Source organism: Ostrinia nubilalis, chromosome 9 (genome assembly GCF_963855985.1).
Source record: "Ostrinia nubilalis chromosome 9, ilOstNubi1.1, whole genome shotgun sequence".
Classification (NCBI taxonomy): Eukaryota; Metazoa; Arthropoda; class Insecta; order Lepidoptera; family Crambidae; genus Ostrinia; species Ostrinia nubilalis.
This window is the reverse complement of record NC_087096.1, coordinates 11,208,469-11,225,921: the sequence shown is the minus strand read 5'-3', so window position 1 is coordinate 11,225,921 and position 17,453 is coordinate 11,208,469. Positions and strand designations below refer to the sequence as shown.

General features: G+C 36.2%; 1 protein-coding gene across 1 annotated transcript; it reads right to left on the bottom strand.

Moving 5' to 3' along the window:
• Positions 1-6,788: 6,788 nt before the first annotated feature.
• On the bottom strand, positions 6,789-16,309 carry LOC135074632 (uncharacterized). Its single transcript, XM_063968992.1, has 4 exons — positions 16,142-16,309; positions 9,177-9,297; positions 8,621-8,720; positions 6,789-7,858 (listed from the first exon to the last, which is right to left on the bottom strand). The coding sequence occupies exons 1-4, from the start codon at positions 16,181-16,183 to the stop codon at positions 7,741-7,743; spliced, it is 381 nt and encodes a 126-aa protein (XP_063825062.1). The 5' UTR covers positions 16,184-16,309; the 3' UTR covers positions 6,789-7,740.
• Positions 16,310-17,453: the final 1,144 nt, after the last annotated feature.

The window sequence follows — 17,453 nt, the reverse complement described above, 5'->3', positions numbered from 1 at the left end:
TGCATGAGTGACAAATCACCCTTATGCTCAGAATCGGTGTTGTTCTCCTGCACTTCTAAATCATCCACCACCTCATCACTGTCACTCTGGTCATCATAGTTGGAGTCCGAATCTTCACATTCTAACAGCGCCCTTATCCTTTCTTCGTTCATTATGACAACAAAAATGGTTAAAACAAATTAATAATAATAAAATACAGTAATACTTAATTGATATGAAACGTCACTGAAATATGACAATACATTTTATTGGGTAATATTGTAAAATAAAACAATAGTAACATACCTGAAGTAGTTACACGTATACCCGCGTCGGTCTCACAGACCGAATAACAGCAAAAAGTGACACACATACACTTGGCAGCAGCGATCGCCCAACACTGAACAATGGCTGGCCACAAATCATGAAGCTACTAAAAACCGCAAAGTCATAGAGTTAATACTTTTTGAAAAAACTCCGAATTATTAGTTCGTCGGTCTGAGAGACCAACGCGCGGGTATAGGAAGGTTAAAACGGAAACAAAACAAAGAAAAAAACTTAAAAAAAATAAAAGCGTGACCGGGAAGCAAAGAGGCGAGGATGCTGGCTGCATTTTCGAAATCAATAATCAGTGACGATAACAACTTGGAGATGGTAATTTTAAGATAGATGTGCCCAATGCAAATGGTGTCTTCAATTTCATCGAGGACTGGAAACCGAACAAATCAAAAGGCAATTTGAAATAGTATAGTTTTCATATCTGGTATTTTTCTTTCATGTAGATTTAATCTCAAAATTATTAATATCCGGAACTATCTAGAAAGATGGTAGCCCTACATGGGACTCGGGTGCCGGGATTCAAATTATCTGCGCACATTTATCTATTCCTAATTGCCTGCTATTTGCTAATTAAGTGGCGTGGCTTCTTCTACAAATATTCCCAATTACTGGCCAAAGTAAGACATTTTAATAGTGTTGCCCTTGCGGTCTTGCTAGGTACTTAATTTTCTTTTAAATAGCTTTCATGTTGCTGTTCTATTTGTTGATAGTATAGTAAGCTTCTCAGTCTTTACTTTCTTTTCAACATGTTTTTCGTTTGGATTTCACAGATTTTACTTACGTACTTGTTTACTTTGTGATACTTAACTTACATAAAATATGTTTTTATTTTGAGCGCAACGCGAACGCTTTGTTACATGTTAATACTCATATGGACTACACATGAGATTACAAACTTCTGATACTACAAAAATACATCAGACAATGTAGGTATTCTTAAATGACACTCGCACTCTGTTTATATGTATCTTAAGTGATAAATTATTGATTTTGTTTATTAAAAGATTAATTAAATACCTACCAGCTTTTTGTTGCCCTAAAATTTACAATAGCTTTTATACGTCCATCAAGCCCATCTCACCATCTGGCTTTGAACTGTATATTGTTGACGTAAACAAACGTGATATATCGTCGTGATTTGCGATCGCTCATTGGGGATGAGCACAATGCGTGGTGAGTGAATTGTGCACAGAAACAAAGGTGGTCAACTATAGAGTCAGCTGGTGTCGTGGTGTGACTGGCCCTTTTTTGCCCTTAGCGCATCGTTGATCTACAAGTATACCTACTGAAAAGTTACTCCCTGCATTTATTTACTTTACCAAGTAAAGTTAGCTACTTTACAACACCATAGCTTTTAACACCATAGATTTTTTTTTGTTTACTTATTTAGCCACCGTTTTGTTTTATTTCATCGATAAAAGCGATAAGCACGATGTCCTGGGTCGAGTGAATTGTTCCCGTGACGATAAATCCCAGGACAATAGGCGCTTGCGACCAGCCGTTAGGTATTACATAAATATTGTTGAAGCATAGTTTGCATAGGTAAGAGGGTACTGGACTATGCAGATGATTTTCGATTTGTAAACCATAAAAAGATCTTTGTTATTTTCATTTTAAGGGTTAAGATAATTAGGTATGTGCTGCATTCTAAGCCCGAGCCCGTAAAAATGGGTTGTAATTTTCTTAAAAGCCAAACTGTAAACTCAGTCTGAAAAAGATGACGCAAAAAAAAAACAATTTGTTTCTTTTTTTGTTGAAATGGTGCAATTTTTTGGAATGTCCAGAATTTTTAATTTAAATTTATCTAATTATAATCTTAGAACTAAAAATTATAACTAGAATCTGAGATATTCTAATTTCTTTACATTATCAGATCAGATGCTCCGCATTATCCGATAGCAGGCGATAGCGTATTGTCAAACCCATTATGCAGAATACGTCGCGTTAGCTAACACCGCGATGTTGTTATTGGGTAATTTGTGATCGGCTCATTGGAACAGGCGATGAGCACAATGTCCTGCTGGCCGAGTGAATTGTTCCGGCGGCGATAAATCCCGGCACAATGGCCGGCGCCTGCGACCGGCCGCTCGACATAAATCAGTGGCCCGCGTTGTATGGACAACCGATGCATAGTTTGCAATCTGGCCGGACTTTGCTGCAACTTTACATACGACCTGTGCGTCTAGACAATGCAATAGGTACTTAACTATTACTATATTGCCGTTACGTACAACCCGCTGGATAGACGCCATCACAAAGGCCATGCTAGCCAGGCCACCTGAGTCTGGACCATGGTGGCATGGTCCAGTGTACTAGCGACGCCTCTAACCGTCAGAAATAGAAGCACATCGCCAGGAGAGCTACCCTCGGTGATGACATCACCCCACCATGTACCACGACCACTCTGACAAGAGTGCCCAACTAAGAAGAAGGAGTCAAGCGGTCCACAAGCGTCATCATATGAGCATCAGCCATCTGAGACAAATTCGATATTTAAATGTGGAGAAAAGAAGTCTTCTACCGGATCCCGCTTTTCGGCAAACGACCTAGTCGTACTTATAAGTCGTCTCTCTGTTCGATGGACCGACGCCTTCAAGAAGACAACCGGCAGCAGCGTATGAAATCCACGATGCCAAGCTGATATACAACAACCATAGGGATTTTTACATTATTACGAGTAATCCTGAAAATCGTATTCCTACCTACGTCACACTCAAATACGAGAGCATACATTTTCCGATTCCGAAATTGAAATGACATTGTGGTTTTTTCTAGGCCATAAATAATTGAACGGTTCGATTTGTTGATTTATGGTTATTAAAGATGAGGCCTGAGATACGACGCACCGCTACAAAATTCATTTGCATGGAAATGTGCGTCCGCCGATCAATGAAAATTATATTTCATCCATTGTTACAGAACGCACATCAAGCCACTATATTATTTTAGGGTTAAATGCAAAGGGATCAGATATTGGAAGGTTACCTCCTTATCAAAGTTAACCCTGAATAAGGATGTTGAAATATGCAACGCTCTGGAAGATACTAAATACTGCCGATCTGGTCGGTTAGATCAGCAATAAATACGTAACATGGCTGCACCAAATTGAACCTGGAAAACTTTGCCTTTTACAATTTATTGTTATTTGTATGGTATGGAAATCTAGCCATTTACGTTGACCCTAAACAATTTGATTCATACTAAGTATACCACTATACTATATAACAATTATTTGGTTGATTAACTTACATGATTTTTTATTTCTATACTCATGTTTAATTTTTTATACAAAATGGTACTGATTCCGAATTATTATCTCAATCGAATCGTACATACAAAGTATTGGACCAATTGAACTCCGGAGAAAGGATAATACATGCCGTCGCATATAAATCGTACACAAAACCGAAATACATTTACATACTATCGTTTTCTCGGTCAAGTTATCTCAACTATCTCATGCAACGACACGATTGACATCAAGAATTATGGTATCTGAGCGAGCAAACCCTACATTATTTTAGTGTTATCATACTTACATCCTAAACCCATTTATTGTCGTAAGTTACCATAAGTTACAGGTATGTTTTGGTCATCCTAATTAAAAAAAAGATTTCTAAAATTTATTCGTTTTAAAATAAATCATGCAGTTTTGTTACAAAAAAAACTTTTTAATTGGCAAATAACGCTTAAGAAACTTAATAAATAATTAGCTTTTGATTTTGCTAAAAACAACCAAGAAACCTTTTGTCCCACAAAAAGCTACGTCCCATAAGCATCTACCTGAAAAAGATAACTTAAAAATGCATTCTCTAAGTCTAAGTAGGTACTTAATACTTATCAAGATGTATCTAACATATTGGGACAGATCATTCAATATTCCCACATAATATACCTTAGAGCCAAAACATTCCCCGATCAAACACCGTATCGGCCATCTGACAATGATATTGTACACCGTGGCAGGTATCGGCAAACAGCGAATCCAACTCCATTTGCCAATGAAAGCCAAACACACCCTGTATTTGATCGTCCTAACTTACACGGTGCATAATTTAAGTTCCCAGAATATCTTCGATGATAATTATCTCGTAGCGAAATTAGTTTATTAAAATGTACAGTTGGTTAAAGTCAGTTAAAGAGAAATTGCGTGAAATGGCATGAAGTTTTGCATTTTGTTGCATTTGAAAGTAGGTAATTAATGTGTGCTTATCTGAAATCACAAGTTTTAGATCAACGTGCTATTATAATTAACGAATACCTATATGTGTAATGTAATACATTCGTAGTCTAAGTATAACGTAGTAAATATCACTTACCTCTAGTGAGATCTGAACCTGTAAACTTCTGGTGTTTGTAGTCCAGTGGCACCTGCCACTCATGCACACATGACGACCTCGTCATTGATACATTTCGTTACGAATTAGAGTCAAATATGTGTTCATATTAATATTAGCAGTGCATGAGTGACGAAGGATTCACAATCTTTAGTTTTATAGAAGCTTCAAATTCAAATTGAACTCCTTCATTAAAATAGATTGATTAAAGTGAAACCGCTCTATTATTGTTTAGCAACTGTTCCCAAACCAGCAGTTTTGCTCCATGCTCATTTACTATTCTCGTTTTTGTCATTTTGGCTTAAACGTGTAGTAGGTATTCTTTCCATTCTAGTGTATCGCTTCCCGTATGTCAGCTCATTTATAATTGAAATCGCTGAAAAGTGAAATGGCAACACGGGATTTTGTAATAGGAAAAAATATGCACGCCTTTAAAAATGTACGAGTATCTTAAGCTTTTTCAAAAAGCTACAAACAATGTAACTGCTAAAACATTGGGTCATTTATTTTTGTAAAGAAACGAAACCGGTAATGTACGTAAACAAATCTCAGTATCGGTTGAAAAAAGGTAATCATAGAGTCAATCTGACTGAGGTATACTAACTTAAAATCAATGAGATCAATGTATGATTTTCAAGAAAGCCTTTTTGAGAGCTGATACATGCGTTCCGTTTTAACCCTCAAAACGTACCTACAGTCCAAGTTCTATACCCCCAAAATATTTTGGCAAATCAAATCAACTGAGCAGTTAATCCATTCGTTCTATTTCCTATCTATAGAATAATTAATCAGCTGCAATCTGGGCGGCTCGGCCAACACATCACGCTGATTGCCCGTGTCGCGCCCGTCCTCGTCTACTCAATCCTAATATAAGCTATTTTGGAAGCATTAGCTAGGCTGTGTCGACATCCAAATAAATCTCGAACTGACTAATTTACCTGACCAGTTACCTTTGAATGAAAACAATGCATCATTGGTTATGTTGGAGTTGTTTTGATGATAAAACTGTGAAGTGGAAACCTTTTTGCGATTTACATTAATTTGCATTTTTTACGTTGTTATGAGTATACTAAGGCTGACTCGCACCACCTTATTTTATCCGTTATAATAACAATAACCGGTGGTTTTTGTATGGAGTTTGACAGATTTTTGACGTTTGTCAAAGTTAAAGTAATATTTTTTTTGTCGCATAAGTAATGCTTTACGCACCATCACCACTGCCGGGGGACAGTATGGTGTGTGAGACTCCCGGCGCCCTGAAAAGGGCGCTGCTCTGTCCTGAAAAGGACCACTAAAACCTCCGCGGCATTCCGTCATCGCCTGAGTGGGGGTGTCGCGAGTATCCGGCCATAGACTTCCGCGACAAAAGTTAAAGTAAGATGGTGCAACCCGGCCTTACACGATATAAACAAGATACCTAGTTAGTAAGTATCAATACTCGTAGTATGATAAGGGAAATGCACCGCAATGAAAGTATTTTCCTGCCAATTTGCAGGCGGGATGCTCTATCTAAACATTCATCAGGCTTATTTCCCACCACTTCATATACGTATTTATCATCATCATTCATTCATTCATTTCGTATGCAAGGACAGAGTAAACACAAATGAGTAGGTCATCTTCATAGAAATGCACCGAGCGCGGTTTGTATGTGAGCGCGCCAATACGTATGCGGCGCGCACGCACACACTGACAAAATTTAGCGTTGATTAGCGGTGAGGGTACTCTGGCAAGGAGGACAAGCCTCTCAAAAGTGAGAGACATTGATACACAAATGAAAAATTTGACTGCAAAGTTATTAATATGGACTGACGATTCATTAATTCCTTTTCAAGGAGGTCCTTGAATATCAATGTAAGTAATAACATTTTTTCATCCTGAATATCACCAACATAGTAGGTGTCCTGATGAAGGTTTCAATTCGGCTTCTAAAAGTCCAGAATACTAAATAGCCTGATCTCGCCATTTCTCACATTTTAATTTTTTTGAAACAACACATGTGGTGATGATTGTTTCTAATTTTGGGTGTGACTATCCTCGTCGTGCTCGGACCGCCTACGAAACTTCTCTAAAACATAATAAAAGTACAACACGACAGTGTTTTTATGTTAAGGATAAATTAAACAGAACAAGTGACAAAGACATTAAAATAGAGTTAAAGTTTATTCCTTGTTTTGAGACAGACAATAACATTAACGTTATTTATAAAAAAACTTAACACTAACATTAATATTAAAAAACATACTGACAACGTTTTGTGTAAGACAGTTATAAGCTTATGTTCATAATATAATTATGTATGTATTATCATTTAATTTTCTTGTAAATACGTATGAAAAATAGATTGAAGTGCGTCGAAAAATATGGAAATAGTATAATGACTCCCATCCCATTAAACTTTTCGTATAAGTAGTTCATATAGACACCATAAGGCATTCTGTGGTAGGTACAATTATATCATTTACAAATTACAGCTTCACAAGCTTTCAGGCACTTTTGTAACTATTTTATATCTCTATTGGTTCTACGACTCCTGTACTGAAGTTACGTTTAAAATTGTATTCTCGTTCGCAAAACTTGGACGGCAGTGTGAAATAAATAAAATTAGTACCCATTTACCTACTGTATACAGCTAAATATCAAATATTCACCGCAGTTAGGTACTTTGTTCAAATGCAAAAGATTCCAGATCAAGGTTTAAAGCACATCTACAGCATGATAAAACTCTAAGAACCTGTTTCACCGACCCTGATAGCCTCGATACTTATCTGGCAGATAAACTACAACATTTGTTATACGGGTGGGGTCGAAATATCTGACAAATAAAGTCACCCCTTACAGTCAGGTAAACTAAATCAGTTGAACTGACTTAACTACTAATAGTTTACAATGAATTTTAACTGACAATATGTGTCCTGCTTTACCATAGCGTTATGTGTCAGATAACTATCCCAAACTTAATCAGGCATTAGAAACTGGTCCTAAGGAATGCAACTTCGATACAGGTCACAGGCTTCGCGCAATAAATAGTAAAACTTAAGGCTTTGGTTCTGAAGAGGTTCGAACCCGGAGGTATATTGACTCCTTATTCACCCCGATGCGTCAAAACGGCGTCAACCAGGAGAACCGCCCCATTGATGATGGCCAGGGAACCCTTGGCGATGTTGTATCTTACGATCTCTGACCTCGATTGATGTTGATATCTGAAACGACGAAGACACCATTTATGGTTGATATACAAAATGATACTCTGAGCCATCTAGCCCCAAACCACTCAAATGACAAAGTATTTATTGATTTTAAAGCTACTCAAAAATTGATTAATTAACCAAAAAATGCTGTAACTACCTGGCCAATTTCGTTTCTGGAGTTTTTTGGGATTTGAAGTAGGTAAATATTACATTTTATGAATTTTATTATTGTAAATAGTTTGAATTTTAATATCTATTTGTGTAAGTGCTGTTAGCAAAATACAGTCTCGTAATAACTGTTTTTTAACTGGTGCGATTGCGGTCAAATACCTGCCTTGTCTAGCATAAAAAAAAACAAAAAACTTTTCTGGCTTTATTTGCCCAGCTGTTCACCTATGTGGGGCTCATTTTAAGGATATACCTACTATTTGAATTAACTTAAGGCCCGGTTTCTGAATTGAGATTTTTAGCATGAGGGTGCTGATTTGCTACATATCTAGTAACTTTTCATATAAAGTTCATGCTCATTACCAAATGAAGCAGTACTTATCATCATCATCATCAACAGCCCTTTACAGTCCACTGCTGGACTATGAGCCTCCTTCACTAAAGTGGAGGGTATTGCCATAATTCCCACGCTTGGTAGGCGTGTTGGAGATTGCAGTTTAAAAGATTGATGTTTTTCAGAAAGCTCTGCTGCCCGTTCACTGTTTGATGTGTAGTAGGAAGAGTAGGGGTAGGGGTGGCAGTAAATAAATAAATAATTATTATTACCTGTCGATGATGACGGCACCGCTCGCGACGAACAAGCACACGCCGACTAGAGAATAGAAGATATCAACCCTCTTGTGGGATGGAGACTGCAGCACGTATCCTGGAATTGAAAATATTTGGGGTAAGTACAAGTTTTTGTAACAATTCGGGATATTAAGTTATTTGCGGAAGTTTCTTGGCATTACATGATTTGTTCAATACCCTCTTCTGATACAACTTTTGACCATGCTTTAATGTTTCCAATTATGTCCACATGGAGCTAAAGATGTTACTTTTTGAAAGGTACATTAAAAATTTACAAAATCAAAAACAAAATTTTGATTAGTGGATGGTTTATACTGTTCAACAGAAGATACGATCTATCTCATGAAAGATTGTTGCTGTTACAAGAAATACAGACAAAATCACAGCTGTTTGGGTTTTTATTGGCGGTGAAGCTGTCAGGACCTACACCTGACTACACCGGAGTTGCAGCAGTGGGACAGAGAGGTGGTAGAGAGGTTGGTGAAAATACATAGTTACAAACAAAAATGTACGAATGTACTTGGATTATTACCTGCGGCAGCCCCAGCGAAGATGATGAGGAAGCCGACGAAGGTGCCGGTGACCAGCATGCCGATGTCGGGGTCGGCGTTGTAGCTCTGGTAGTGGAGCCCCACGCAGGTGCATGTCAGAGCCTGGAAGTGAAGGAAATATACTAATTTAACAACATTGAACTTTTTGTGTAACTAACATTATGGTCCCTCTGTCTGCCTTCTGCTTTGCAACGGAGGGAATTCGATATTATATTTCGAATTCCTCCTATATTCTTCTAGTTAAATTCGTTGCGGGTTTCAAGGTTGAGTTTTATTGGAGGCCAAGCTGCAGATCGTGGCTATACATATAGGAGTTGCAGTGGTGGGAAAGTGTGGTGGGATAAGTCTCGTTTTTTTAGTCCCTTTATTACTAATGGAATAAGAAAACTTAAATTAGCTGAACTCTACAAGACATGCAGTAGAGCAAAACTGGCTTAATTGAATTTATTTGACCTTCGACGTAGCAAAAAATGGCAAATTCAGACAATGCAGCCGTGAAAGTTTCAAATTATTCAACAACAACATTGAATTTGGATGCGTATCAAATATTAATTTCATTCATCATTCTTTATTGGAATCTACTTGACTAAGACTTGAACGCTGATAAATGTAGCGTTTCTTTTTATAATGTTTTGAATAATTTTTATCAGTCAGATAATAGTTATAAATAAAACAAACAGGATAATTCCATTGACCATACGTAAGCTTCATGATATCCACCGAAATACGTTTCGTAGAACAAACATTCTTCCACAAAACTAGTCATCTTTTACTATGTTTACTTGTACGTGCTGTCCCCACATCGGATCACCGCTGACGTCACCCTTAGCATTGGCGAGACCCGTTTGCCGGGAAGGTGATGTCATGGATGCTATAACCACCTCCGTATAGAGCACAGCGAGGCCGAGCCTTGAAGATGGTAACACCGATTGGGGCCAATTGAAGTTGCCTTGCTTAATCGTGAGAGGCGTGGTTGTAGGTTTGGATCTATGTGAATTTATAGCGACTTTTTGTTACCTTGGAAAGTTTAGACACTTCCTTTGTAACAGGTACAGGCGAAAGCACGTTAGCTAAACACTATAGCATCTTGTAATTGTAATAGGGGGATATTTTCCAACAATAGAATAAACTATAGTTTATTTTTAAAACGAAAAATGTTTCAACAAGACCAAACAGAGATGAAAAAGAAGTCAACTTGGAATGGTTGGCTTTTCATGCATATTTGAAAGTTTGTCTACCTTTTCTTTAATATTTCGTTTCATACCTAACGAGAAAACCATTTTACAAAAAGATAATACCTACTGTAGATTCCTGAGGCAAATAAAGAGATATAAAGCTATATTAATAACACATCGATAATGAATGCAAATTGTCAACAACTAGGTACCTAAGTACTTAGATGGCATATCCTCACACAATCACACCATAAAAAGTGTTTACGATCTGATTAATATTCATGACTTATTAATATTACCATGAAGTACTCAATGTTCATACTATATGAGTCACAGGGCTAACATATAAATTAGTAGTACACATTTTGTAGGGAGGGTTGACCGATTAGATAAGCGCTAAGGGCAAACGCGTGGTTTTAATTAAATAAATTGAGGACATGCTATTTTGGGTTTTAATTTCCTCGAAGCTTCGTTTCTTTGCCATAAATTCTGGCAAAATTAAGGTTAATGGGCTAATGCCGTCAGTAGCTTTATTGCTAGAATCGAAGGTAAAAGTGTACCTTCCAAACTACTTAGTTACTTACTTAGAAACTTTGAAATATTAACATTACTAAGGATGCCATTTGCAACAAAGGGCGTACGTATAGGAAAGTATAAAAAGGTTAGTAATTTGCGCTAGAATATTTTTTTTTGTCGTTAGGACTAAACATTCTACGTTATTTATTAAATGTGCAGTACCTATTATTGTAAATAGTTTGATGATACCTTGATAACTACTATCTGGGCTCTTAAGTATTGACTTAAGAACCAAAATAGGACTAAGTACTACGATCCTATGACTATGGGTATTGATCCAAGTTAGGGAGCAGAAATTCCCACGATCTAGATACGTCGCAATAGTCTAGAATTCTAGATGGCAAGTAGAGGTTATACGGTAACCTTTCCTAAACTGTAGGTGAGATTAGGGGCCTGTATTGTACCACCCCGTCTGAAGGGCGATGTGAGTCGGCAGTGCATTTGCACTGAATCATGTCCTTTTGAAGGTGGATCAGCTGAAGCAGAACTGTTTTGTGGCGAGACGACATAAGTGGTAGGTACCAACTATTGAGATACCTCCCGCATGTAGTTCACCGCGGATATTTTCAGGCCAAGAGCTTCCTCGTTGTATATAAAAAAGGATATCGGGCAAGTTTAAAAAAAAACTGAGACTTTCACCTAATTCTTCATGATTAGGGAATACATATCAAAAGTTAAGAGTGTTCTGTGGAGAATTAGCTCTTACTTAACTGTTTGTTGACAGGTCTACATAAAACTATTGCATGCGCCGCAAGGGGGGCGACCGAGTATTTATGCCTAGTAATATTACTGTGGATATTTCATTAACATTAATTTCCTAGCTAAGGAACAAAGGATAGGAAAGTCAATCAATTAACATTATTAGTTTAGTTCATCGAATATGACCAGCGTTGTTCAAAACCGCAGAGATTTGAACCTGCACAATAGAGCCCATTGTTTTAACAACAATACTCAAGTGATAATTCAATTAGTCGATTCCCTGTGGATACTTGTGCCTTCATTGTTGTTTGTTTTACGATTATTTCTATTGGATCCCTACGTCGTTCGTGCTTGAGTCGGGTAGTTAGTTACAAGATTTTTAAAGGATTGTAGGAGGTTTCTTGTATTGGTACCCTTACCTAACTACAAAGACTTTCAGAAGAAGTAATTACAACTTTTTGCCAGTTCTACAGTTAAGTTTAGTGATCTTTAACTTAAGAAGGTTACATTAGCTAGGTTCCAATCAAAACGTTATCGTGAGGTCCAACCCATTATGTTTCACACCATGTTTGTGTATCATTTCATTTCAAAAATCTGTTCTTCTTGGATAAACATTCTAGGTAGGTAGAATGTAGTCCAAGAATCATTAGAAGTCACTTATTTTCCAATTAACTTAAGCCAAATCAGGTTAACTACTAGTTATTTTGAGATAATAGTAAATTCTTGCTTTATCAACATTGAATACCAATATATTTTTAAAACATATGCCTACATATTGGTTTCTATCTAACTCTACATAGAGTGAGGAAGAAGAAAATATGTCTTTCATTCAATAACGGCTTGTGTTCACGGTTGCGATTCTACTGGAAAATTCATTTTGTCCGAGATAAAAGACGTTAACATAGCGTGTCTGATACGGAAATAACTAAGTATCCTATCATGATAATAAGGAAGTAAGCTGAATTTTATCAAGGACATAGCTATCAGGACGTCGGTGTGCTATATTTACTTGATGATATCAAAAAACGTTCATACAAACTTTCATATTTATAAATAGCCAGGATACAGCCATACATAACTTATCGCAACGTGTTCATTTAAAATGCACTGAATAATCACGTGTTATTTTTATTTTTAAAAAGATACGATCGATTTTAATACTTTTTGTGTCCACAACAACCGACTGCTATTTGGATTCGACGGTGTGCAGATATTTAAACCTTTAAAAAATACGGATTTCTTATAAATGCTTAATCTATAATAATTCCGTCCAAGGCAACCTTGTCCCGAAAACAAAATATTTTAGATAAGGTAAAGAATAATACCAGTAATTAACTTATTGAGTTATTATCATCTACGTGACATTAGGGTTACGTACCTCAAGTAGCCAAATAAATCATTTTAGTTCAGTAGGAAAAAGAGTGTCTACGATTCACGACATCTGATGATCTGTTTCAATCTTGTCATTTTAACCTTAGTTCAACAGTAAAAAAAATCATCGAACCCAAAATTCCTTAAGCAACAGGTGCACACAATGCACCTGCCTTCATATTCCTAACCGGTCGAATGGTCTTCTTTGATTTAGTCTCACAAAAGCCACTGCATCGTGGAAGGACAGGCTATTTTGGGCATCTTCTTTGTTTACAAATTCACCGTTTGTGGAATTTATAAATGCTGGTTGACTAACCAAAAGAAGGCCAGTGGACGACAACGCGCGGCCAGAATAGATTTAACGACGGTGATGTAAGGAAGCGTGATACGAGTAAACACTCGCGAAAGAATTTACGATTTCCAGTTAACTATGTTTGTGTGCAACGAGACCGCGAGTTATTGTGGCAGTTGAATAAGAAAATTCTAAATAAGAAGTGTGAAAAGAATTGTTCAATAATGAATGTACATTTAGCAGGGTACATTAGACAAACTTAATTCCATATGGCATTCTTCTCCAGTTACCTATGGTTAACTGGAGGAGAATGAATTTCTGCTTACTATAATGTATTATAGTAACATATTATCTCGTGGAAACTTGATTTCTATTGTATCTCGGATCGCTGGTGCTTGAAAGGATATGTACCTACCTAGTTATCATAAAGAAAAAATCCGTGTAGATGTCAATAAAACTGTTCCACGACAATGTTAATTTAATGACAGCTTGTACTTAATTAATGTAATTATCAGGTTATGTAATTATCGCAAAAAACATCGATCTAAAAATATACATGACACAATGATCTGAATGAATCAACAACTCGCGGCATTGTTGACCCGATTATACACACTGGTACAGTCGTATGATGACCGCAAGACCGCTTTATTTCAAATGAAATACGAGTCATTTTGCCAGGCAATGATATGATATGCTGTTTGTTAGTGTACATTACGAATTCTTAGTCAACTTCGCGCGGAAATTAGTGGTATCTAACTATGATATCACTTTATGACTTCAGTCATACATATCCTCCTAAAATTTTGGTAAAAAAAGATACCCTGAAACGATTTACAAACACTTGAAAAAGTTGCCATTTTTGATGATATTCAGTAAGAAAGAATTAAGGGAAGTAAGGCCTTTTTCTTTGTTCACAAAAACTTTACTTTCATCAGGCTGGCAACTGGTAGATATAGGAAGTAGGAAGTACCGACTAATGTACTCGAATGTACCTACTATTGTACTCGTATGTATCTCTATTGTAATCGTATCCTACTACTTATTAGGCAGAAAGGAAGAGTCAAAAGGTGACTTGAATATTAAAAGGAAGAAACTAACCATTTGTTGTATTGCTAAGTAACGTTTTACCACAGTAATAAGTAGTGGGTGTAAATAAGAAAGTTTTCTAGGCTACGATACTAAGATTTTTTTTCTTTCTAATTAGAACAGAATCTGAAAAACCCATTATCTCATCAACTTTCAAATGAAAGTCATTCGTCCTGTCAAATCTAGTTATTAAAACAACAAGACATTAACCATAACGAATGCACTATAGACTAAGAGCTAGTGAACGCCAGACCTACGTCATTTTATAAAAGCTGAAAGTTTGTCAGCGTATGCTCCCAATATATGATATAATGTTGGTGAATTATGAAGTTTGGGTCGTGGTGGCTTTGGGAGCTATCCTAAAAAAACTGTCTGGCAAGGAGTTGGAACTTTCAAAACTGTCTGGCTGTTAGGGAAAATGCTTCTAATTATTGCCCAAATATTATACATAAAAATCAGATTTAATGGTATAACGTAAGTCTAACTTTTACGGTGGCTTTTTCTGTATATTCAATAGACTGTAATTCTACTAACGTTATACCATTAAAACTGATTTTTATGTATAATATTTGGACAATAATTAGAGGTATTTTCCCCAACAGCCAGACAGTTTTGACAGTTCCAACTCCTTGAAAGACAGTTTTTTTAGGGTAGCTCCCAAAGCCACCACGACCCAAACTTCATAATTCACCAACATTATATCCTATATTGGGAGCATACGCTGACAAACTTTCAGCTTTTATAAAATGACGTAGGTCTGGCGTTCACTAGCTCTTAGTCTATAGTAAATCTCAGTTAATATAACATCTAACATTGTAAACAAACTCCTGAATGAAAGCAAGAGTCATTGACCTCGATGTTCTACTCGTACGATCGCGTGCGTACGCGTAAACACTCGCAACTGGATTCTTTCACTGAAGATGGTTCGAGAATTGCTTTTGTTTGTATTAAACCTGATAAAATAAGCGAAAAATAACTTGTAAACGTGCAGTTGATTTAGAAATACATAGTTTCTCAGACAGTGGAGCGTCAGTCAGTAGAAACAACAAACTTAGGTAGGTATGTACCTACCTACCTACTTAAACTATTTACCGAATGCTGGTTGTTGTTTAGGTACAAAAATTATATGACGTTCTGCGGTGAAACAATAACAAATTATTTACGTAGGAGGATCACATTAGCAAATCAATAATTCCAATCATGAATAATGTTTTGGTACAAATAAATGCTCCTGGTTTATTGAAATTGATGATATTCACTAAGTATATGGAATTTCATGATAAAAATTATTGCAAATCATACCTACTATCATTTACGACACTATACAAAGCATGAAGCCATAACATACAGACCATAGAGTGGACACCATAAAACAAAAACCGATACGCAGTTGCGCGAATCGATCAAACGTTTCAGCTTTCCTTATAAATATTCAGGTATGTCTATGCTATGATAGATCTGTCTTTCACACGTCGTAGAACTAATAAATTATTACTATTTTCAGTACATTTATATTAATGATTTGATAAATAATAATAAAAACAATACACATAACTTATTAAAAGTTGATACTAACTGTAATCACGTCGTAAAGTTTACAAAACAAGTACGGGCGGTTAAAGTATCGAAAGTAAAGGTTCCTAGACCGATGTAATGCCATTCGGCTTTCGCTACAAAATATACCAAACCTTCCAAATTAGGACAGGCCGGTTAGAATGTTGAAAAAAAAGAAGAAAAAACTCACCAGCTCCAAGAATTTGATGATGGACATTCTGTTGATATTCATCTTGACGTTCTTAATTCAAATTCAAACGAAGAATTGTTTGTTTACAACGGACGGGGGCTGCGACGTGCGTGTAACCCGAAGTTCACTGTGAGACTGCGCGGCCGACCCTCCCAGTTGAATGACGAAGAATGAGATCATACTCACGGTGGCCATGCGTTTGACAGAGTGCGTAGGGGAACCTGTTGAACCTTGGACAGAGTTGTACCTAAAACAATTGTATATATTTTTTAAATAATGAGGTTTTATGAAAAGTTGTCTAGGGTATTACATACGTTATTTGTCAACATTAACGTGAAGTTAGCTAAGATTCGCCGACGCCGTGCAAGTACAAGAAAAAATGGTAATTTAATATTTTACACTGATGCAGTGAGATTTTGGAGGTTTACTTCATGTCAATTTATGAAAAATGTTGCATGTTTGACAAAACGGTTATAGTTAGAACATAATCTTTATATATCTAGCTACTGGACGATATGAGTTTCAGATCCTAAGCTCAAATGGAAGTGGGTTTATTATGCTTATTAAGTGAAGTAGTCGTAATGTTGTACCTTGACCACCCAACTAGCGATGTACCTTGGTCACTGATTTTCATTACGTTTTAATGAGAATTTTATTGTAACAAAAAAAACATATTATACTGTTATAGAAACAATGCCCCGAAGACCTCAAAATAGCAATTTAATGTCTGTTTTTGATATATATTTTTTTAATTTCTAATGTTTTTTTAAATTTACGTTTAATGTATCTTCATATGACTTTTTTAAAATTATTTTTGTTGATAAAGCGGTTTTAATGGATATTTTGCTAGAATTTAAGTTAAATGATAAGAAATAAAAAAAACTAGATTGCAAGTTAAAGCCACTCCAGCGCGTATGTTGTCCTACACGACATAACATATCAACATTCAACAAAATTTTCTAGAAAAAATGTTGAATATTGTCATATTTTTGTTGATTGTGTAAGGCTAAACATGGACTGGAGGCCGGCTTAAACTTAAGTGATTTGTTGCCAAAAAATTGTGAAAAATAATTAGTACAAAAAATATGGATGAGGATCTTTTTTAAAAAATATTTTTACTTAGATATTGTTGCTAATAACTGTAATAATTGGTATTTCAAATAATAATTTAACAGAAAATTAACAAATTGAAGCGAATATAAGCATTTATTTAAATTTAAATAGGTACAACGTACACGGTCCAAGGTACATCTGGTTTGTTGTACCTAGGACAGTTTTCCCTTTTTTTTTCTAGCAGCTAGTATGCCCAAAT

Bases quoted from the DNA above. Each gene is read 5' to 3' on its own strand.
- LOC135074632 (XM_063968992.1), bottom strand. From the start codon at position 16,183: ATGAATATCAACAGAATGTCCATCATCAAATTCTTGGAGCTG. The intron at 9,298-16,141 runs GTGAGTTTTTTC...CTTCACTTCCAG, and splicing joins TCATCAAATTCTTGGAGCTG to GCTCTGACATGCACCTGCGT. The intron at 7,859-8,620 runs GTAATAATAATT...TCGTCGTTTCAG, and splicing joins GGTGCCGTCATCATCGACAG to ATATCAACATCAATCGAGGT.